Source organism: Macaca nemestrina, chromosome 8, assembly GCF_043159975.1.
Source record: "Macaca nemestrina isolate mMacNem1 chromosome 8, mMacNem.hap1, whole genome shotgun sequence".
Lineage (NCBI taxonomy): Eukaryota > Metazoa > Chordata > Mammalia > Primates > Cercopithecidae > Macaca > Macaca nemestrina.
The window spans coordinates 140,366,440-140,391,583 of record NC_092132.1 but is presented as its reverse complement, the minus strand read 5'-3'; the positions used below and the strand labels follow the sequence as shown (position 1 = coordinate 140,391,583).

The following is a 25,144-nucleotide window of genomic DNA, read 5'->3' as shown; positions in this document are numbered from 1 at the left end:
AGTCTCTCTCTGTCTCCCAGGCTGGAGTGCAGTGGCACGATCTCAGCTCACTGCAAGCTCTGCCTCCCGGGTTCACGCCATTCTCCTGTCTCAGCTTCCCAAGTGGCTGGGACTACAGGCGCCCGCCACCGCGCCCAGCTAATTTTTTTGTATTTTTAGTGCAGACGGGGTTTCACCGTGTTAGCCAGGATGGTCTCGAACTCCTGAACTCGTAATCCGCCCGCCTCGGCCTCCCAAAGTGCTGGGATTACAGGCGTGGGCCACAGCGCCCGGCCAGCTGTGACTGACATCTTACAAGACTCATGTCAAAGGCCATTAACCTCCTGATACACTGGATACCCATTTTTACCTGCGATAGTTGGTGAAATAAAATATCATAAATATAAAAGAAAATAAACCTATATTAAATTTCCAAACATGTCAGAAGCAGTTTCTACAGGGAATAATGCATCTCAACACAATCTTAAATTAACTAACAGAGAAAGCATAATAGGAAACATTACATAAGGGAAAATAGTTAACCTTAAATAAAAGTTACAAGAAATGAACATGAATTACATGCATTTATGAAATATGGGAAGTTAGGGTTACTTTAAAGATAAAATGTAACTTTTCACCAATCCCACAAAAATTAAATATCAAGATTATAAATTACATATATTACAAAGGACATGGATATCTTTAAAAACCTGTACTATACACACATACCGACACACAAGAGTTAGATGTTCATAGACCAGAAGTCCTAGGATAAACTCAAACTACTTGCAGAGAAAACCAAACATCGCTTCAGTAAACAATATGTCAGTGGATTCTTGCAAGTGCCAAACTAAAATTATTTGTCCAAAATATTACAGCCTAATGACTCTAAAAACTTCCAGCGAAGCCTAATTCTTCAGTGATGACATCCAGAAACACCAGTGTCTTATTGGTTTTTAGTGAAAATTATAGATAGCCTATTTCATTAAGTAGCAAAATATCTCTCCCTATATAGAGATATGAAAATATCAAATATCTATCTATATACATACGTATATTGATATATATCGTCACCCAGGCTGGAGTGAAGTGGCATAATCTCATCTCACTGTAGCCTCCATTCCCTGGAATCAGGCCATTCTCCTGTTTCAGCCTCCTGGGTAGCTAGGATTATAGGCACCCACCACCATACCCAGCTATATTATTTTTAGTAGAGATGGGGTTTCACCATGTTGACCAAGCTGGCCTCGAACTCCTGACCTCAAGTGATCCACCTGCCTTGGCCTCCCAAAGTGCTAGGATTGCAGGCGTGAGCCACCGCACCCGGCCAGTTTGCTATTTTTTAATAATGGCTTTACATTTGTGAAAAAAGGAATAATAACCTCATAAGGCCACCTATAAATGATTCAGCATTCCTATTTTCAAATGTAGCTCCCATTTGTAATTCCAGCACTCTGGGAGGCTGAGGCAGGAGGATCGCTTGAGCCCAGGATTTCGAGACCAGTCTAGGCAACATGGTAAATACCATCTAAACAAAAAATTAAAGAAAATTTTTAAACATTAAAAAAGCCAGGTGTGGTGGTGCACACCTGTAACACCATCACTTTGGGATGCTGAGGCAGAAGGATTGCTTGAGCCCATGAGTTTGAGACCAGCCTGGGCAATATAGTAAGCCTTTGTCTCTACAAAATGTACAAAAATTAGCCAGGCATTGTGGCACATGCCTGTTTACCCAGCTACTTAGGAGGCTGAGGTTGGAGGATCACTTCAGCCCAGGGGTCAAGGCTATAGTGAGTCATGATCATACCACTGCACTCCAGTCTGGGCAACAGAGAGTCTCTTAAGAGAATGAAAATAAAATGAAAGTATTTTTATAATAGAAAAAATAAAACAAATCTCTCTCAGGTTTATATAGCTTTACATGCCATAGCTACGGTAATGCATTATTCATGGAATTTATTTCACTTCCTGAAAAAGGGATCAAAGTATTTAGTCAATATTCTCTGTGGCTACATTTGAAAACTATAAGGCTATTTTAACTGCATACAATGAAAACTGAAATCATTCAATGGTAATTCCAGAAATAGCACATCCAGTTTCGCATTAATTATGGATATAATTGGTTACATTACAGCAGTAAGACATTGCCTGAAGTAGAAAATAAAAGAGAATCAAGTTTCAGAGGTCTGTAGACCTAGGAAAATTACGAATAAATGACAATTTGGGGAAGATAAGACTATGATTACATGAAAATCCTTAATATCAATTGAATCGAGTATCGATGTAAACAGCATACACAGTGCATTACAACAACATAGCCTAACTTACGGTGTTTTAATGTGTAAAGATGGTAGACAAAATAGATTTGGCACATATCTTATTTTACTGATATTCATTTTAATATAACATGAAGTCAAATGTTAAGTCTTTATAGGACAATCAATGTAACAACTAATCTACCAATATAATTCTCATAAGAACAAAAAAACATGAATTCAAAAGGATGAAAAATGGTTAGCATGACAGATGCCTTGTAATTAACATTAATGCCACAGAAATCACTTCTGATATGACTACAGCATGCAGTATTTCTAATACTTATATTGCTTATTTTAAAATTACGGGACGGCATCGATGTCCCTAAACCAGGACTTTTCAATAACCTCAATGAGGTTTTCTGTATCTTCAAAAGCCATCCAAAATTCTGTTGTAATCATGGAATAGCAAAAATCTAGAAATTTTATCTGATTTTGAATTTAAAAAATAAAATTAATCTTATTAAGTTTAACAAATGTTCACCCCTTTAAAAACAAATGTATACAATCATAGTTCAGTCTTTCAGAGAAAGCGTTATTAGTAAACTACAAAATAAAGAAGAGCTATAAAATTATTAAGACAAGAAATAATTATAGCCTTTGTGGTAGTTTGCAAATTTTTCCCATCGCTGTATTTCCCTTTGCAAAGTGATTTTACTATTCCTCCAGTCAGGAAGTTGAATCAATTTCTTATCACTTGAATCCGGATTCAACCTTGTAACTTGCATTGGTTTATTGGACATTACTAAACTTGCCCCTAAGCAGAGGATTGAGAAATATTTTCACTTTGGGACTTGCTCTCTGTTGCTGTAGGGCACCATTCTGCCATCACATGTTCAAGCTTGGAGTAACCTCCTACTGGATGAGAGACCACACGGAGTACCATTTCAATCATCATACCAACTTAGACACATATGTTAGGGTACTCTAGGTTATCCAACCCGAGGTCAGTCTGCGTAAACAAGGAAAACTGCCTATTGAACAAAGTTGAGAAAATGAATGCTTCTAAACGGTTTGAAGCTATTAAGTTTTGGGCAAAGGTTGTTTTTTTTTGTTTTGTTTTGTTTTGTTTGTTTTTGTTTTTGTTTGTTTTTTTGGTTTTTTTTCCCAGCAAAAGCTAACTGAATCCATCATTACATATAACTTTTAGAAAATTAAACTATTTTTTGTAACTGTCGTGACAACAAAAATAGTTTACAAATCTCACCATGATTAAACCAAAACATTAAATTCAATAACATTATAGATGGACATACAGTACTTAATCAAAAATAATATTTTATATACTTCCCATTAGAAGTTATGTAGCTGTCCATAATACTCATTAATTTTGAAATAACATATGAGATTAGGTGTTTGATTAACTATTTAGCCAATTTCACATTATTCCAAATAAAATACAAAGCACTAGGAAATATTGTAATTAATTTCTCTGCAAAATCATTTTACTAGATTGGATTACTTTCCAGTTTATCTCTTTGATAAACTCTGTTACCTGGCATGGGTAGGAGTATTTTGATTCTACTTCCCTGGTTTAATTTCTGACGACCAAAAGAAGACCGCCAACACTGGCAAAATATGGTAACTTGCATGAAACAAAACATGACAAGCTGACGGCAAACTGCAGATACACGAGGAAGGCAAAAATGACATTGTGTTATATAGAGACTGAATTAAGAAGAAAAAGTAGGTGTCATTGTTAATTTGCAGGCATCTGCATTATTTGTGGTCACTTTCTTTTGTCCTACTCCCTGACAAAATTAAAAATGTGGTAAACTGCAGCATTAGATTCAGTAAAACTTAGAAAAGGAATGGATGGAAAAGTAAAAGAAAAATAAACATGCATTAATACATCACTTTTTGTCCTCCACAAGTACTAGAGGATAAAAAGCAGAAAGAAAATGATACTTTATAACAACTTGTTTAAATAATTCACTTCAAATAGTTCTCAGCAAGAAATGAAATAGCAGACAGCCATTAATTATACCTAAGATAAACTGAAGGAGAATATTTGCACTAATTTGCATTTCAAGAAATAAGAAAAAGTTAGAGAAAATGAATTTAACAAATATTTTATCCAAAAAAAGAGCAAATACTGCTATAATAACTTTTACTTAAGTGATCTTTACAAGAGCATCTGTGGGAATAAAGTAGTGAATATCAGACACAGGAAAAAACAGGACATTTAATTGACTGTTCCTTTTATTGTTTACTTCCTTATTTTCTAGTCATTCAAATTTCAAAATTAATACTTTCGTAACTTGGTTCAAGACTAGACCATGTAATTCAGTTTCAGAGTGGTGCCAGGGTCAAAGAAACAGTTCAGCTGCACAAAGTGCATTTCAATAGTTCAAAACTTTTATTTGCATATCTGAAAAATGATGAAAAGAATATAAATTCGTAATTCCTTTCCTGTCCATATTCACTTTTCCAGGTCCTGGCAAATAACTACAGTACATTCCAGTTTTTCTCTCCCTCTTTCAACCCCTTTTCTTTCCTTAATAATGTAGGTTGACCTAACCTTTCTTTAGCAAAAAAAAGAAAGGACCTGTAACTGAGAAGAAAAGAGAACAAATCACAGGATTTTCTTTGGCCCTGAGGGACAGGGCACTAAAACTGCAGCCTTAAACAGGATCACACTTTGGTCCTATGATAGATACTTGGTATAACAATTTTGAAGACACAGAAATGTCTACATAAAATTTGTGATCTGTCTCATGTTTTGTTTTTTTATCTGATATAACTTTTATTAATAAAGTGGTGATATTCTTTCATCTTTTTAAATATAAAGATATACAAACATATAGATGAAAGGACGCTCTCATCGTGAAAGCAAGGGCAAAAAAAAAAAAAGACGATAGGCAAGATGGCAAGGGTGATTCAGCAATGTAGTAAAACAATTTTAAAGAGTAAGTTGTCTATGTTGCATTTCAAATTATTTGCATACCAAAGTTTAACTCTACAATTCCTTAAAACGGTAGTCAGTTCTGTGTGTACCTTTTAGGGGGTGAAGACATTAAGGAAATGACAGAGATCTATATTTGGGTGGATGCCATGACCAAGGAAAGAACTTTCATATGATTCGGGGAAAAGAGAAGAATTCAGCTGAGATAGGAAATTGTAGCTAGAGGTGACTTAAGTCCCCTGGAAATCCACAGAAATCTTATGGGCATAATTGGATCATCCACAGAATACAGAACAAGGATTGAAGCTAAATTTTTAAAATTTCTTGTTATTATTTGAAACAGGGTGTCCCTTTGTCACCCAGGCTAGAGTGCAGATCTTTGTTCACAGCAGCCTCAACTTCTAGGCTTAAGCCATCCTCCTGCCTCAGCCACGTGATAGCTGGGACTACACCACATGCCACCATTCCTGGCAATTTTTTTATTATTTTGTAGAGACAGGGTGTTGTCATGTTGCCCAAGCTGGTTTCAAACTCCTGGGCTCAAGTAATTCTCTCGCCTTGGCCTCCCAAAGTGATGGAATTACAGGTGTGAGTCAGGGCACCCAACCAATTTTTTAAGTTTCTAAAAAGGCAAGGTGACCAAAGGTAACCTATGGGTTCACTTGTAATAAAAATTGTGTTCTTAGCATCTGAATAAAATTTATGAAACCAAAACTATGTCAAATATATATTTTTCTTTCTTTCCTTAGTCCTTCATATTGCCAGAGTCTTGATATATCTTAGTAAATTAGGGATAAAGATTATTCATTTTGTCACAAATGTGCTATTTCAAAGCAAGTTCTTATTTATAGGAGACTACTTATTTATTCAAAGGAGATGTCAATTGCTGGGCAGATAGAACATTACAAGAAGAGATGATACCTAAATCTTTCAATTGTTTTATTAATGCAAACCAAAGGAAAATCAGAGGGAAAGTATGATGAAAGCTCATGGAAAGGTGAAATCATGACAATAAATGATAAACCTTATTGTCATGATGACAATAAATGATGAGCTTTTACAGTGAGGAGGAAATGTATAGTAAAAAAATGTGTATAGAGAACTATCTGCAGTATTTGTTACTGGATTTTCTTTTGATTAGTCTACTGAGTGTACGATGAGAAAGGCATAGAATGATCGAGAGATATTAGTCAAAGGCAGGGTTTTCAAGCTACAGTGCAGGGTACCAAGGGCATTGCAAACCCCTGCCATTAGAGAAGGAAGACCTCCTTGCCCCTGGGCTTTACCTTGCTTTTGTTTGTTTTTCTATGATTTTACTTAAGAAACAATGCCACATCTAAAGAAAATTATAAAACATCCATCCAGACAATAAAAGTACTCTTAATTTATAATAAATAAGAGGGATGGATTTTTAGTATGAAGATACCAAGTGTTTCTATTTTTAACAAATTATATATCTTTGTGCCTTGGTACCATGCCATTAATAAAATTTCTAACACATTCTTTCTCAAAAATATTAGAAACAGTGATGGTCTAATACATTAAACCTCCATAAACAAAAATAATGGGAAAGAATGAAGTGCTTTCTTCAGTAAATAAAATGTCTGTTTGATATTTCTAAAGAAATACATTTCTTAATTTGAAATTCAGTAGACTAACAAAGTGTAAGCTGATTGGCACTTTAGAGTTTCAGCACCTTGAGGATGAATTCCAAATTCTTTAGCTCTTGAACCCTGCATGCCTGAAGCCCTAAGCTGCTTTCCAAATTCATGTTTCTCTACTCCTTTATATCCTTATTCTCCAAATATTTTTTTTTTGCTCGCACATTCCATGAAATCCTTTTTAAAACTATGACATCTTGAATATTATAAAGCTGATATTTGAAATTTTTAATATCAACAGTATAATAGTTGCAAGGAATAAAATGTCTGATGCTGGTACAATATAAAGTGTAGATTTAAAATGCATTTTGTGAAATACTTCAAGGATATGGAGCTCTAGATTCAGCTTATCCTAATGATAGAACATGTCCTCCTTATCACCACCTCAATCATCAGTAAAACCGGCCTCTTTTTTTGTTTGTTTGTTTGGTTTTAGACAGAGTTTCACTCTTGTTGCCCAGGCTGGAGTGCAATGGTGTGATCTCGGCTCACTGCAACCTCTGACTCCTGGCTTCAAGCAATTCTCCTGCCTCAGCATCCAGAGTAGCTGGGATTACAGGAGAGTGCCACCACGCCCTAATTTTGTATTTTTAGTAGACATGGGGTTTACCATGTTGATCAGGCTGGTCTTGAACTCCTGATCTCAAGTGATCCACCTGCCTTGGCCTCCCAAAGTGCTGGGATTACAGGCGTGAACTACCACACCCGGCCTCGGCCTCAGTTTTATCAGAGAAATGTTTGCGTTGTTCAATTCAAATGATGTATTAGTGTTATCATAATTAAGTTTTTTTTAAAAAAAATAATGAGTCAGAGAGATTTTACCATGAATGTGTAGCATAGATGAATGTGAATGTTGCCCCTCAGTAGTTCATACCCAGCGTCTGGTACTGTTTTTTGAGCCGGAGTCTCCTTCTGTTACTCAGGCTGGAGTGCAATGGCCGACTTCGGCTCACTGCAACCTCTGCTTCCCGGGTTCAAGCGATTCTCCTGCCTCAGTCTCACTAGTGGCTGGGATTACAGGTGCACACCACCATGCCCAGCTAATTTTTGCATTTTTAGTAGAGACAAGGTTTCACCATGTTGGTCAGGTTGGTCTTGAATTCCTGACCTCAGGTGATCCACCCGCGATTCTGCTGCCTCAGCCTCCGAAGTAGCTGGGATTACAGGAGCCCGTCACCACGCCCAGCTTTTTTTTTTTTTTTTTTTTTTTTTTTTTTTTTGTATTTTTAGTAGAGACGGGGTTTCACCATGTTGGCCAGGATGGTTGCGATCTCTTGACCTCATGATCCGCCCACCTCAGCCTCCCAAAGTGCTGGGATTATAGGCGTGAGCCACCACGCCCGGCCTACGTTTTTAAAATAAGGGAAATGTGGTGGTAATAGAAAAGTTGGAAAAACCAGGAGTAGCAAGCTTCAGAGTCTCAGGGCAGATTAAATTTCAGAAAGGGTGACTTTGAAACTTGAGAATTTCAGATAAAATATCCATGTCTGTGTAAACCCTGGAAAATCTTGGAACACACTTCAGGGTGTGTTTGTCTGGGTTTGAGACTCTTGTTTTATATGATTTCTGAAATCAAACCAAACTGACCTAGTCACAGCTTCCTGGACAAATGATGCCTTTTATAAATGATTTTTTCTTTTCCTACAAATATCAAGTGATTTTGAATTCCAATCCAATCATTCTTCAAACCCCAATTCAAATTCTTCCATATACAAACATACATGGTTGATTCATGAACAGTAATTTAGTGTAGAGGACTGGATTTCAAGTCAAAATATTGTCATTACTAATTGTTCACATGCTCAGATCCCAGACTTGACTTCTAAAGAAGAATAACTTTAACTGATAAATGCAACTTCATCAAGCACCACGATAATTCCATAGTCATAAAAAACAGAACAGTATTATTCTGCAACTGAAGTACTATCGTCCTGTCCCCGATTTTGTGTTGTTTTTGATGCATACTACTGACAGGGGGATATGAGTCCTGAGTCAGTTATATTTACACAGATAGGAACATAATAAAGTCATAAAGCCCAGAAAATTCAAAGTTAGATCTCTTCAAATCTTTTTGGAGCAAGTAGTCACCATAACCATTGAAAGAATATAACTACTATTTTTAGACAATACAATTTCATTCTAGGATCTAATTCACCCTTGTTTATATTGGTAAACACTTTTGAAACAAGAATAAAAGATCAGGAATAATGAGGTAAACTCTTATATATGCAAAGCATTCTATTTGTCTAAAGTGACGGAGAAGTATTTTTTCAAATATTTAATTTATATTCTTTGAATATATGAATCATTCATTCACCCAATAAAGTAAATGTTCACTGAAATGTGTACTTTTTTCTGTATGTAAATACACTGTAATAAAAAGTTTAAAAATTGCACTGGGCATTTGATATACAAGAGGCAGTGTTGTATGAAGTGATCAAAATATAAGATTGCTGCTCTATAGAATTTACACTTTTTTACTTTATTCTTTGGAATAAACAAAGTGTTTCATATTTTATAATGCAGAATCCATTACATATGTGACACCTGAGACAAAATATCTTGCCACAAACTTATTGAATGTGTTATTTTAGTAGCTATTAGAGGGGGCAATGGTTTTTTGAAGCTGTTGATCAAACATATCACAGGATCATGGAATCAATTTAGTTAGTTGCAACAATTATTTATACATATATGTGCACCTGCATATAATTAAATTAGAAGAGACGGACTTGGCTAGAATAGATTCGAAATGTTCAGAGTGTGACAAATGTGTTTCTTACTGTGGTTCATATTCAGAAAAGATTGAGAAACACTGAACTAGTGTAAGTATTGCTAATATATTTCTTGTGGTCTGCTCCTAGGGCTTTGGGGGAAAAAAAAGGAATTTTTTAGTAAATCTTTCTCTTCATCACGACTTACAGGATTCTGTGTAGCAGCAGTCAGCCCACATACATGCAAATATGTGATTTTGGGGTAGTGAAGGAATATACTAAGTGGAGAACAAATTCTTTTGGCTTCATTAAAAGAAATAATATTGATGGTGCTTGTAATCCTAGCTACTTGGAAAGCCGAGTCAGGAAGGCTGCTTGAGGCCAGGAACTCGAGGCTCCAGTGTGCGATAATCACACCTGTGAATAGCCACTGCACTCTAGCCTGGACAACATAGCTAGACTCTGTCTCCATAGAAAGAGGAAGAGGAAGAAGAGAAGGAGGAAGAAAAAGAAGACGAGGAGGAAGAGCAGGAGGAAGAGGAGGAAGGGAAATAACACTGATACTTCTTTAAAATTCCTATTCACTGGAGAGTGGCATCAATATGATATGGTTCCATGTTTCTTTATGCAAACAAAAAAATTATAGAGCCTAAGTACCTATTTAAAGAAAAACTACACAGCATAAATCTCAAGAAAACTCTTACAGTAAGTTAAGAATGTTTCCCAGAACAGGAATAATAATAGAATTCTATAGACATTCCCTTCAGCTTCTTACTGAGAAGACTGCGGATTCCTTTCACTGTTGTAGGAATTTCCCAGTGGTTAAGGACATAAGGATCAAAGCCTGACAGACCTGGAGTTGCATTCCTGCCCAACGACGTTTTTTCCTGATACTCAGATAAGTTACCCAACTCCTTTGAGCCAAGTGCTTTCTCACAGTTGTGAGAGTATTCTGATGAGTATGCTAATGTTTACTTCCTATGGAATGCTGTTAGAACTGGTTAAGAATATGTCCCAGGCCCTTCAGCAATTAATACTTGAAATAGTACTTAAAAATTGGTAGCAGGAGTTATTCAAGATGTAGTAAAAGATTTCTGTTACATAATTTTGTGTGCTACCCTAGGGATGAATTTTTTTTTTTTTTTTAAAGACAGGGACTCGCTCTCCCAGGCTGGAGCACAGTTGTGCCATCTAAGCCCACTGCAGCCTCTGCCTCCTGAGTTCAAGTGATTCTCATGCTTCAGCCTCCTCCCAAATAGCTAGGATTACAGGTGCAAGCCACCATGCCCCGCTAATTTTTGTATTTTTAGCAGTGACAAGGCTTTGCCATGGTGGCCAGACTGGTCTCAAACACCTGACCTCAAGTGATCCACCTGAACTCAAGTGATCCACCTTCCTTGTCCTCCCAAAGTTCTGGGATTACAGGCATGGGCCACCACGCCTGGCTGGTCTGTGCCTGGCTGGTCTGAAAACTCTTAACAATGAATGACATTGTTATATTAGATTATTTTAAGGAATTTAAAGATATGTAATATTGGCTAGCATCTCAGTGTTACCCTTTTCTTAATATTTCCCTGTGACAGATTCTCTGCAGTAGGTTGTTATTCACACAGATCTGGTACTTTACAGAATAGCAATCTGAGCAGATATGTGCTTCCCTTTTGTTCCAGGTCTGCTGTATCATCATCTCTCATCTTTCTTGGGGAAAGACAAAAGCATAGGGTTATATCCTCTCTCTCTCTCTCTCTCTCTCTCTGTGTGTGTGTGTGTGTGTGTGTGTGTGTGTGTGTGTGTGTGTTGGTGGAGACAAAGATGAAAAAAACACAGGTAATTCTTAAACTATTTGTTTATAAAGGCAATTAAATTTGAGGTGATGAAGGAATCTTCATTTCTTGTAAGGCTTCAGTAGTATCTGAGAGACCTCACCAGTGACAAACAATGGTGTAATCTCTAGAAAAAAATACACAGTAAGAAGAACTCCTTTTAAACCTGCCCTAACATGCTTTTTTGTTTGTTTGTTTTTAAGTCCAAAGAATATTGCACCTCTGCAACCAAGTTTGCCTACACATATTATTTAGGAACTTCAAACTGTCTCCCAGTTTTAATGAGGGTCTTCTACCGTAGCATTATTATTTTTTTTCCCCACTCCTAACCTGGTCCAAAGTGCTGAAACTATCGCATACTTTCTTCTAAGGTTGCAATTCAGCATTCAACCGGTATAAATCGAAATATAGTTTTTTTTTTCCTGAAGAATATGTAAAAAACATATTTTGTAGAGTGTGAATTGTTAAAAAGCAACGAATCAGCATTGAAAGATCTCGTTCAAGTCACACTATTGACTTTTAGGTTGCATGATTTGAGGCAGTGAGTTGCCATATACAAGATGATATCTTCTTATGTCTAGCATTAGGGATTAAATACAATCGTAAGAATAAAAATGCTTTGTAAATTGCAAAGTATAATGTTAAAAAGAATTTGAACTACAATCAGTAGGTATATGGATGATTTCAGTGTTTATATCAGTGGGTACATCGGTTGGTTCAAGGGCATATCTGAGCCACATAAATTTGCATAAAGATTTAATTTACTTATATTTGTATTTACATATTTTCCTCAGCTTTTAGTAGACCCAATTAAAGACGTCTGGCTCCAAAAATATTAAAAAGCATTTTATTATGCAAATGAGTGCTACCTTTTCTATGTTCACCACTGGGTGTCTCTTAACCAGCAGGATGCATGCAACCCCTAGAAAGAGGTTTAGATGAATTATTTGCAAATGTTTGCAAAATGGAACAGAAATAGGCTAAGGTTATCAAAATTGCAAACATTCAAGTCCCATTATGTCTAATGCTGTCAGAAATAGTGTAAATATTTGCTATGGATTAATTAAAATAGTCTATTTACAGGCACACAACGTAGAATCTACTTTTATGCAGATAAGGTATATAGACGAAGAAGTGACTTGAGGTTTGAATTCTGGCTCACCTTGGAGTCCTGAAACTTTGGACACATCACTTATACTTCCTAAGTCTCCAGTGACTCATCTACAAAATTGGAACAAAATGATCTACATTGTCCATGTGACAGGATTGTTGTGAAATCAAATTCAAATCCAATTAAATCTTAACATACTATGTTATATAGAAATCATTAACAACAGCACATATTTGTTTTTGATTGCCTTGCTATAGGTTATCGGCTGGGTAATAATTTGGTAACCAAAAGAGACATGTCCCCTGGGTTATTTCTAGGTCAGCACTATAGTGAAACAGCAAACTAAAAATTTAAAACTCTAAAGATTATAAAGCAAATGGAAGCTGTGTATGATACAAGGGGATAAGGATAACAAAACAGCCAAAGTAAAGTTAACTCATGCACAATTTAATAGTTAACTTCCTTTTAGACCCACTTTTGAATAAGAAGAAAATCAAAGTAAATATTAGGACTTACTTATAAATAAAAAAAGTCAGAGTATATTATTAGACACATGAGATGTGGCCTAAACAGTTGATATGAACTTCCGGGCCTAAGGCAGATTTACTTGAAACAGAAAGTATTGAAAACAGAAGAGTCAAGCATTAAATTTGATAAATCAGAAAAATGACAATAAGTAAATATAAACAAGAAATGTAGAAAAAGGAATTTAAAAAATATAAAAATATTTAATTGATTAAAACTAAGATTGTTTTTAAGTAAAAAAAAATATATAGTAGGAAGACAATTGACTGCTCTGAATGTTTAAATAAAAAAACGAAAAACACAAAAAGGCAACATTAGGTATTAAATGATATGTCTGTGTAAAGAGAAAATTTTGTATGAAAATAAAATGTAATAAAAGCGAGTTCTGTTGATGTAGAATATTAGAGAACAGTTTTCATATAAAAAAATAGAAACTTAGTCAAATATTTTGCCTCAGAAGAGTCTCCATGACTAGGCAATTTCATGGTGGAATTAAATCATACCTTTAAGAACAAGTAATCCTGTCTTACTAAAATTGATGTAAAGTATAGGACCAAAATTAAAGTCTCTCAATGACTGGATTTAATGAAATATTAAGGGAAAAGTAAGAAAAAAAAAGAGAAAAAAACTAAAACTGAGTATATGCAATAATTCACGGTAAAGTATTAGTAAACTTAATTCAACAGTTTATTAAAACTGCTACCTCATGAACAAGAAAAGTTCATCCCAATAATAAAAGATACATCACCATTTGCATATCTTTTCATGTCATTTACTCAATATATTAAATAACAAAAATGATTAAAAATCATCTTGATAGATATCTACAAATATGTGAAAAAACATAATATACCTCACTAAACTGTAATTTATATGATAACATTTATGCCTGACTAAAGTATAATCAAGTTAATACTAGAAGGAAGGATTTGTAGTCTCCATATTACTTGACCTATCAGAGGCTGTTTTTCACTCTTTCAACCTGGAAACACTTTCATCTCTCTTCTCTCTGCTTCCAGGATACCATATTCTTTTGGTTTTTGACCTATCTCACTGGCCTTTTCCTCTTAGACTGTGATTGGCTCTTTCGCCTCTTCTCAAACTCTTCAATATTAGAGTGCCCAATAATTCATTCCACAGACATCTTATATTTCCCATCTATTCTTACTTCCTTGGTATTCCTGTCCAATCTCATTTATTACATACACATACACACACACACACACACACACACACACACACACACACGCCCTGCACTTCCAACAAGAAATCTAGACTCATATGTCCACCAGCATGCTCATCTATTAGACAAAATTAATAGTTCCACAACTGTGCTCCTAACTTACCCCCACCCCTACATTCCCAATTCTTCTTTGCAGTGATTAGTGGCAATTGCTCAGACCAAAAAATCTTGGTATCATGTTACACTTTCTCTTCCTCTTAATATCCCATATGCAAATCTGTCATCAATTCCTTTGACTCTACATTCAAATCATACTCTCCTTGACAATAATGCTCATCACATAGTGAGGATTAAATGAGCTAACACATGTAAAACATTTAGTGCAATGTTTGGCTAGGAATAAAAATAATTAAAAATAATATTCCTTGAGTTGGCCATTGCAGTAGGGTTATACTGCTTTTATCTTGTCTAATAACTATAACAGTGTAGTCATTAGAATATTAGGCCCTACTATGAACTTCATCTTGCAGATGATAAAACTAAGGCAAACAGGGGTTAACTAAAGTTACAAGCGCCAAGATTTGAAACAAGTTATTGGACTCCAGAGCTGTAGTGTATGCTGAATGCTAGCTATTATTATTAAAAATCATTATCTGTCAGATGAGCCATAGAAATACTTTGAAATATAATAAAAATAAAATTTCAAGAAAATCGCCAGATTATATATACAACACCCCAACACCCCAAATAATAGCTTTTCCACACAAGCACAGGGGTCTATGACAAAACTGAATTGAAAATCTATTAACTTAGGCAATAAAAACGCTAAATGACTAACAGGAAATATGCAATGCTTATAAGGAGAAGATTGTTAAGAAATGTTTCTGAACACCACAAAAGAGGTTTAGAAACAAATGAGAAAAGAGCCATGTTCCTAAATAGGGAGACTCAATACTATCAGGTTGGTGCAAAAATAACTGTGATTTTTGCCATAAAAAAAATCATAGCAAAAACTGCAATTGCTTTTGCACCAACCTAACACAAAGATGTCCTTCTCTAAAAATTAAATATAACCATAATTAAATTCCCAACAGAAATTTTTATGAAACTTGACAACTGATTATTAAGTTTATTTTGAAGAGAAAATGCACAATAGGCAAAAGCTTTTCAATAATAGCAAAAACAAAGAACTCACTCTACCAATTAGAAAAAAAAAAAAAACAACTTCTTACAGCCAGACTTTGGGTTCCTTGCAAGTATATCAACAGAACAGCACAGAGTTACTGGAAATAAATCTGTGTATGCTTGAGAAGGCACTGTATAAGAAAGTTGTATTTCAATTTAGTAATAAAAAATATGACTACTCCAATTATGGTATCAGGGACTATTGGTTTTTTAAAAGAAAGAAAGAAAGAAAGGAGGAAGGGCAGGAAGGAGGGGAAGAGAAAAGGAGAGGAACAGGAAGAAGAGGGAGGAAGGGCAGGAAGGAGGGGAAGAGAAAAGGAGAGGAACAGGAAGAAGAGGGAGAAGGGCAAGAAAAGAAAGAGATGGAGGAAGAAAGGATCCTACCTAATACATCAAACTCCAGAAAGGTTTTTACAAATCTCCCTCACTCTTTAACAATGACTTCTTTAAATTTTTTCAAACAACCAACAATTTCATAACACAAGTTTATGGTATAAAACAGAAAAAGCAAAAGTAAAAAAAAAAAAAAGATTATTTCATAGCACCATAGACCATGAATCCCTACCCTACCCTAACCCATATCTCTAGAAACATATTCATGAAAGTCAAGCCCAAATAAATTAATCTGGATAGAGGAAAAGCAGATAGTATATAGAGAGTGCTAGAAAAATCTCCCAAGTATTCAGCACTGTGTACACCATGGAAGTATTCTATAGGATAGAAAGTGCAGCTAAGAACCAAGGAATTGAAATCCATGTCTGGTTGGCACAAATCATTTAGAAACCCCTCAAAACCTCAGAAGAGACAGAACAGTCACAGTCTGCCTTTCCCTTTCCAACTACAGTCTCTCCAGCAAAACAAACAAAAGAGCTAGACAGTATCCCCCCACCTCAAACTGTAACTCATCAGGAATAATCAAAATAAGTAAGAAAGTGCTTCAATCATTAAACTTAAATATTATATAATTTTAATAAAACCAAATTCATAGACAGTAAAACATCATTATAAGATAAAAGAAAGATTGTAGACCAAGGGAAAATTCTGAGATTCACTATTATACAAAACATATATGAATTAGAGAGCATGAGGGCAAAATTTTTTTGGAAAAAAAACAAACGAATGGAATCGTAGAAAAACTCTAGATGACAGTTACTTGTATTTAGAGGAAAAATATAAAGAGTTAAAAATTATTCATGAAATTATGATGGCTGTGGGGAACAAAGATGACCTAACATAACAATGATTGCTTTCTCTGAAGTAGAAGAAACCAACACACAAAACTGAAAAGCTATTAAGTGACAAAATAGGTAAAATTTCTCTGAAATGAAAAAAGTGAAATGGCAAAAATATAGCAGGCATCCAAGCAGAACATTCAGGTCATCAAAAGGAGAAAAATACCAGGGTGCGCTCGGATTTCTTACGGCAATATTCAGTGCTTGGACTTAATAGAGAAGTGTGTTTCCAAATCTGAGGCAAGGAAGGCATGAACCATTAATAACACTCCCAGAAAAGAATAAAGGCAACAGTCAGACACCCGAAGCATGAAATATTTCAAGGATTAAAAAACCAACTAGCACTGTTACAGTTCTTTTAGAATCCGCCTAGCAAATTTTCTGGCTTTTCCCGGAAAATCCCCCATGCAGGTAAATAAAACGAATCAAAACTAGCAAACAAAACTAATTAAGAATACAAGGAAGGAAGGAATGATTTGACTAATGAACTGAGAAATGGAAAATCCATAATATAAAGAAGACTAGAGATGATGTGTAACTGCAGCCATTTATATGTAGAATCAAGACCAAAGACCCGAGGCAGTTAAAGTTGCAGAACTGAATGTAAATATTATGAATTGTGACAAAGTTAAAGTAATATAATTATCAACAAACTGGAAATGAAGAGAACTGAGGACAAACTGGAGAGCAGCTAATCATCTCCAATTACACTGCAAGGAGTTAACAAAAGCTGTCTGAAATTAAAACACGGAGCTAATGCATTCAGCTTCTTAATGGTATTTATAATCCTTTATTCTTAACCATAAAGACAAGTTTTACTTTAAAAAGTTCTGTGGTAAAGAAATATTTAAGTTCAGCCAATTTCTAATTTATTATTTTTTTCTATTACATCACATATATTAATTACAAATAGCCTTTACATATCTATATTTATTCTTTTATTTGTGCAAATATATAATTTTATAGTTGCGATATGTTCATGAAATGTTAACAGTAATTTTTTTTTCCTGAGTGTAAAGACTTTGGAGTGGTTTGTGTTTTTTTAAAACTTGACTAAAGTGATTACCAAAAGCATAAACTTTATCTGCATTACAAATCTAATATGATAATGATAACCATGATAATAAAATGATTAGGAAAGCCTTCAGATATCTATGTTTATGAATTAGTTTGTATGAAAGAAAGAAATCTAAATAGAGGAGATTTGCCACAATACCTAAATGAGAGAGGTAAGGAGATTAGCATGTCATGTAATCATGTAAAAAGACATTTGCTGTGCTCGCCTGGCCCCATGGCTTTGTGTCTGAATTCTATAAAGAATAATTGAACACACAAGGTGCAAAACGGATGGAACCAAGAACTGGGTTAACATCACAGTGAAATGGACATGATGGGAAAAGCAGAGCCTTCTGCATACCTCTGCTAAAACGGGTGTTCTGAGAACTCAAGACTTATTTGCTGAACTGTGGAGTTACTAGAATTTGAATTATCTGGTAGTAGATCCTCTGTCACCATTACCAGTCTGCCATGTAGGAAGCTGGGATCAGTGGTAGTGCTGAGATACCACCTCAACTAACAATCCTTGAACAGGAAACAAACAATCCAAGAGGGTTGTTCAGTTCGTCTCAGCTAAGAGGTTCCGAAGAACTACATGATGCAAATTTTGCTGGTTAGAAGCAGTTAAATGCATGTAATTTGACCATATGACTACCCTGGACTCGTGTAACCTTGGGAAACATACTTCAATTACGTTTTTTAAAAAGCTTGAAGATTAGGTGTCCTAAATTCCTGATATTTTAAATGTTTGGGCCTAAAGTTGGACCAAGTGCCTTGAAAATAGATGCAGAATGTTATAATCATTACCATTTATATAAACTAGCCCAAGTTACACATGCTTTGTATTGTTCTTCTCTGAATAGTATTATATATTTAACTTTATAAATGTTCTATAGTAATCTTCCCTGAGAATAATGTTAATTTTGAAAAATACATTGAATTCTAAGATGTTTCCTGGATACACTATGATATGTTTTTTGTTTACATTTTTGTTGGACAACTTAGAAAAGGTTAAGTTTTGAAAAGCATGACAAAGGGTATAAATTGCTAAGACTAATAATAGAACTTAGATATCTAAATATCTGTAGATATTTAGTGATGGGGAGAGGGTGAGAGGAGCTTGTAAAGTTGGTCCAGCCCATAGTGGATTAGGTTAGGTGACTAAATGTGCATTTATAGGTGACTGCATTTTCTGTCCAATAGAAATCTCTATATTATCTTCCCATGTGTAGGACTAAATGCCTGCATGACCGCAAAGTAACTTTAAGAAAATTCTGTATGTCAGAGGGGAATACTGGCTAAATTTAAAGACAGCAACAGGGTGGCATTAATGGAGGCTAAACATATACAATCACACACAGAAATCAAAATTCCTGTACCCAGCAGGTTTTATTCTCTCAGCTTCATCAAATCTTCCAAAGTGTCTTTTAGATTTTCTAATAGATTTCCTTACCTTAGAACTACAGGAACTTTGGAATTTTATCATCAAATTGTTGACTCTATGAAAATGTGTGAAAATATTGAAACGTATAACAGAATTTTTAAAATTAAAAACCTCATTTCTACTTCCGTTACTGAAACGTTTGTGTTCTGCCCTAACCTATGAGTTAAGTACTTTGATAAGTCTGTACCAAACTCACTTAATGATGAGCCAACTAAGGCTAAGAGAAATTGGGGCTGGCTTTCTAGAAGTAAAAAGGCATTCATGGACAAGTGAATCATAATGTGAGAGGTGCTTATAAAATATATTTTCCTCTTTATTTTAAATATTTATCCAACACTTAGGTTCATAAAGTAGTTCAGCCACTGTGGAAAGCAGTCTGGAGATTTCTTACATATTTATTTTTGAAGCGTACGTGCAGAGAATTTTCCAAGAAGTGTATGATTCCGCTCCTACTCCTGTTCTTGCACCAGATTTCCTGTCTGGCTACCAATGTGCCTGCCTTTTCCATGCTTCCTAGTTACAGGGAGACAAACAACAATGAAGGAAGACACAGGAAGGACCAGCATCAGGGCTGGGGTGTGAAGGGGAGCACATATTCTTCAGTCAATACAGTAGGTTTTGGAAATGCTTGTGAACATGGATTTAGCTTTCTCAGGGATGGAAATTAGGAAGTGCAAGTGGCCCCGCCTCACACTTTCATGCTATAATGTTAGTGGACTCCATCCTCCATGGTCCATAGGTGGAATCCACACATATTCCTGTTTCTCAGGAGAAACTTAATTTGACACCTGTCATTATATTCTCAGAAATGTCCTGGCTGAGAAGATAAATTCTACAACCTGCCTGATCGTAGAAGGTTTCACAATCATTTAAATTTTGTCCCCAGGTAGCCACTACAAATGAACCTAAATGACTTCAGAGATAAATCATTTCTCCTGTCCCTGGACTTATCAATAGGAGGCATTTTCAGAGAAGTTTTGGCCCATGCTTAGTCCCACTTGCTTCCTATGTTAAGCAGCTTCTTGATTTCCATGTATAAGTTTTAATTCCTTCAAATACTGCATTATTTAACAGTGCCAAACACAATAACTCAGTAAATAACTGTCAAAGACGGTGACTTTCAATCAAAGTAAGACACTAATATATGTAACCATGCTTTTTGTTTTTCCTTTTCATAAAAATAAAATAAAGCAAAATAACTAAACTTTTTATTTTAAATTTAATACTTTTTTAACATTTAATGATGTAAGGTCAGGTATTCATAAATCTGTCTACTGTGTTACTTGTCTGACCGATACCCGGAAAGTAAATTAGTATCAAAATAAAATTTCTAGTACCAGAGTAGAGTCAATACAGTATATCAGAAGCTGTATCAGTTTTCATATTTTAAAAAAGAAATTTGAAGTTAATATAGTTATCCTAATTAAGTGTTTTATGAAAAGCAATCTTTTGGTCTGTTTTCATTTTGATATTTAAGGAAAAATAACTTTGATACAAATTATTCAAATTATGGCTCACTATGCAACCTATTTGCTAATCTTCTACATCGATTAAAATATTAAAACATTATTTTAGCCTAAAATAGACTTTCATATTTATGAAATAAGTATAACCTTTTTTCAACTTTTATATAACACAGTTCCCATTATTTCTATCTTAATAAACTTATTTCCACAAATATACATATAGTTCAGGGGGATATGTAATAGGAGATAGGAAAAATTCTAGTAAGTTTTTGATATATCCAAGATATTTACTACCTTCTGAGAGGCAATGTACATAAGCCAAAATGAACAAAATCTAAGCTACAATATTAATTTTTAGCATGCTTGTAAGAGATAAAACACAGGTAGCACATGTGAAAACACACATATTTGATGGATAAATATTCTCACTTGTTTTGCATAATGTACATCCAGAAATAAATTTAATTTCTACATTAAAATTCTTTGTCATTTCTTTTAGAAAATGCATGTCTATTAAAGCTGATGAGATATACAATATGTTGAATTAAAATCATTAATTCAAATCAGTGCCTTTTTGAAAAAAAAAATTCAAGACATATCAAATGCCCCCTTTGGATTTACTATAACTTTATATTTTAATTTCCAGTGAAAATAGAGAGGCACATTTTACAGAGCAGCAAAAGAACACTGCAGGTTAGTTCAAAATGGTTCTCTAACATTTGTCGGGTTGAAACTAACCTCCACTGATTTTCAATTATTTTACCACTTGATTTCTAAACATAGGTGTTTAGCTTAAGGAAGCTAAACACACGCTGAAGAGATAAGGGGATTCTATCCTGCTATTTCAAGCTAAAACATAACCTCTAAATTATCTTTTAGAGTAAACCAAAGCCAGTATCACATACCTTTCGAGAATGAATTTCTTTCACATACAATGGAAGTAGAAACTCAGATATACCTTCAAGTCGGATTCCCTTCTTGGTGACTCTCAGATTTCCCATACCATCCTACAAGCAATGAAATATAGTTCACTTTTAGGTTAATTGGAGAATGAATATCTGGCCATAACTTTCTTAGGCCTAAATTGAGAAAACAGTGAGCTCAAATCAGTGATGATTTAAGGAAAATGAGAGATTGAATCTACTTAATTAATGACTGCAGCACTTTGCATGCATATAGAGGGCTCTATTTAAAATGAACAGGAAAAGAGAATTTAAAGGACTGTGTCTTCTTCCAGCTCTACCAGGGACTGGGATTTGCCCATGAGTAAAGCCTTTACTTTCTTCATGCATCAGTCAGTTCAACTTTTATTTTCTATATTGATGCTTGATACCTGACTGCTGGAAAGAGCTTTGTTTGCAGAGAAATCTAGTAATATTTTTACATTAGTCATACAAATAACTCTAAAATATTCAGTCACATGTGTAAAGTAATTTTAACAGTAATTAATGATTGTCTGATATTAGTAACCATGATGTTCCAGTGTTCAAACCTGTCAGATCCTTTAGAAAATAGCAGTTTATGAGAAGGATAAAACAGGTACACAAATAATGCTTATGAGACAGAATAAAATAACTAAACAGAGTGCTATTGGGAATTAAAGAAAGGAGGTTTTATATCCGATAAGATAGTAAACCATTTCTCATGGAAGAGATTGACTACGATAGTCATTAAGAATGTGGAATTTCAACAGGGAAGGTCCCTGGAGGATGGAACAAAATGAACATAGCATCTGATCTCACTAATGTATGAGATTTCTATTTTCGAATATTGGCAGAGAAAGCAATGGAGAGTACATCTTGGGGCCAGAGAAAGGAAAGCCATAGATACAAAGCTAAGGAGGATGAACTTCAGTCAGATTCCAAAAGAAGACACTATATAAAGGTTCTTACATAGTTCAACGGCTTGAAATGATTGGAGGCAGGCTTCAAGAAGATTAATCTGGCAGAAGTACTGTTCAGGACTAACTGATACAGTATTATTAATAATGCATAACTGGGTAGTAGTTTGAGGAATACGGTAGAAGAAAAATTTACAGACTTGATGGCTAATTTTATGTGGAGACACTGAAAGGAAGAATTTTTAAGATTAATCCAAGGTTTCACAACTAAGCATGAATAAGAAAATATAGTCACTTTAAAAACTGAAATAGTAAAATTTGTAAGCTCAATCCCAAAGTAAATTTAGCTTTTCACTTTCTAACATTATATCTTCATTACAAAATTTGTTATATATGTATATATAAAATTATGTATATAAAATCATATAATCGATTATAATCATAATCATATATAATCGATCATATATAATCATATATAGTTGATTATATATAACATATAGTTGATCATGTATATAATCATATATAATCAATGACATATAATCATATTTTAATTATAGGACAATACATAATCATATACAATTATATATGCTTATCTGTATTAATGTATACATATATATATCTCAACCAGCACATCCATAGAAAGGGATGAGGACGTGGGCTGGGCACGGTGGCTCACGCCTGTAAAATCCCAGCACTTTGGGAGACTTAGGTGAGTGGATCCTGAGGTCAGGAGATCAAGACCATCCTAGCTAACACGGTGAAAGCCCATCTCTACTAAAAATACAAAAAATTAGCCAGGCTGGTGGCAGGCACCTGTAATCCCAGCTACTTGGGAGGCTGAGGCAGGAGAATGGCATGAACCTGGGAGGTGGAGCTTGCAGTGAGCCAAGATCATGCCACTGCACTCCAGCCTGGGCAACAGAGTGAGACTCTGTCTCAAAAAAAAAAAAAAAAAAAAAAAAAAAAAAAAAAAAGAAAAAAAAAAAGAAAGAAAAAAAGAAAGAAAATAAAAGAAAGGGATGAGGACGTGACAAGAAATACCTGAATCTATCATTATGGATAAGCAAGCCCAACGTGGACAGATGTATATAAAACCAAGGATAAATTCTTAGATGATATCAATGAGTTGGGAAAATATCTTTTATATATATATATATATATATATATATATATATATATATATATTTTTTTTTTTTTTTTTTTTTTTTTTTTGCTATTTTACTTCTTTAATTATACTTCAAGTTCTAGGGTACATGGGCACAACATGCAGGTTTATTACATATGTACACTTGTGCGATGTTGGTGTGCTGCACCCATCAACTCGTCAGCACCCATCAACTCGTCATTTACATCAGGGATAACTCCCAATGCAATCCCTCCCCGCTCCCCGCTCCCCATCATAGGCCCCAATGTGTAATGTTCCCCTTCCTATGTCCAAGTGATCTCATTGATCAATTCCCACCTATGAGTGAGAACATGCAGTGTTTGCTTTTGTGTTCTTGCGACAGTTTGCTGAGAATGATGGTTTCCAGCTGCATCCATGTCCCTACAAAGGACACAAACTCATCCTTTTTTATGGCTGCATAGTATTCCATGGTGTATATGTGCCACATTTTCTTAATCCAGTCTGTCACTGATGGACATTTGGGTTGATTCCAAGTCTTTGCTATTGTGAATAGTGCCGCAATAAACATACGTGTGCATGTGTCTTTAGAGCAGCATGATTTATAATCCTTTGGGTATATACCCAGTAATGGGATGGCTGGGTCAAATGGTATTTCTAGTTCTAGATCCTTGAGGAATCGCTATACTATTTTCTACAATGATTGAACCAGTTTACAATCCCACCAACAGTGTAAAAGTGTTCCTATTTCTCCACATCCTCTTCAGCACCTGTTGTTTGCTGACTTTTTAACAAATGCCATTCTAACTGGTGTGAGATGGTATCTCATTGTGGTTTTGATTTGCATTTCTCTGATGGCCAGTGATAATGAGTATTTTTTCATGTGTCTGTTGGCTGTATGCATGTCTCCTTTTGAGAAATGTCTGTTCATATCCTTTGCCCACTTTTTGATGGGGTTGTTTTTTTCTTGTAAATTTGTCTTTTATATATTCAGGACGATATTAGGATGATAATCTATCCTGGTTTCTCTGAGACAGGGCTGATTTACACCAGTTTTATAGTATCCTTTTACATTTTCAAAAATAAAAAGTGGTTCAGATTTAGACATTCAATTACATTACCACCCACTTACTGGCTCTAATAAGTGTGGTTTTGCAGCATTGTACTTATCTAAGAACAGAAACAGAAATGAAAGTGAGAAAAACTCAAAAGTGAGGATTTGCTAGACAGCAATGACAGAAAGTCATAGAAATGTGGTATTCTTAAATTGTCAAAAAAAAAAAAAAGATGTTTTCAAATGACTAACCATTATTTTTCTCATTGACTCAGGACAAGGAAAGTCAGAAGTGGAGTTGGGTTACCAAAACAGTGCACAGTCAAAGAATGGCAAATGGTGATAAACTAATGATGAAGGCCAATAGATGTTAAGAAATGTGGCAATTATAATATGAAGACAGGTTTATCATCAGAAAGTATAATTTTGGATTTGGAGATCTTGAAGTTGAGAGTATTTTCAGGCATAAAAAGACTTATAGAACACCCGCAGGGGTGGAGGCAGATTTAAGAAGACAGAAAATTACCT

General features: G+C 34.9%; 1 protein-coding gene and 1 non-coding gene across 5 annotated transcripts in view; one reads left to right on the top strand and one right to left on the bottom strand.

Moving 5' to 3' along the window:
* Positions 1 to 25,144, bottom strand: part of LOC105491117 (sarcoglycan zeta) — a 1,216,031-nt gene that overhangs the window by 214,194 nt on the left and 976,693 nt on the right. For all 4 annotated transcript variants that reach the window (XM_011757273.2, XM_011757274.3, XM_071068612.1 and 1 more), the window contains one exon: positions 21,505 to 21,606. In XM_011757273.2, the coding sequence (XP_011755575.1) occupies positions 21,505 to 21,606 (102 nt within the window). The remainder of the gene's footprint in view (positions 1 to 21,504; positions 21,607 to 25,144) is intronic.
* LOC112428272 (U7 small nuclear RNA) lies at positions 16,976 to 17,037 on the top strand. Its single transcript, XR_003020278.1, has one exon. It is a non-coding gene; the product is annotated as a U7 small nuclear RNA (small nuclear RNA).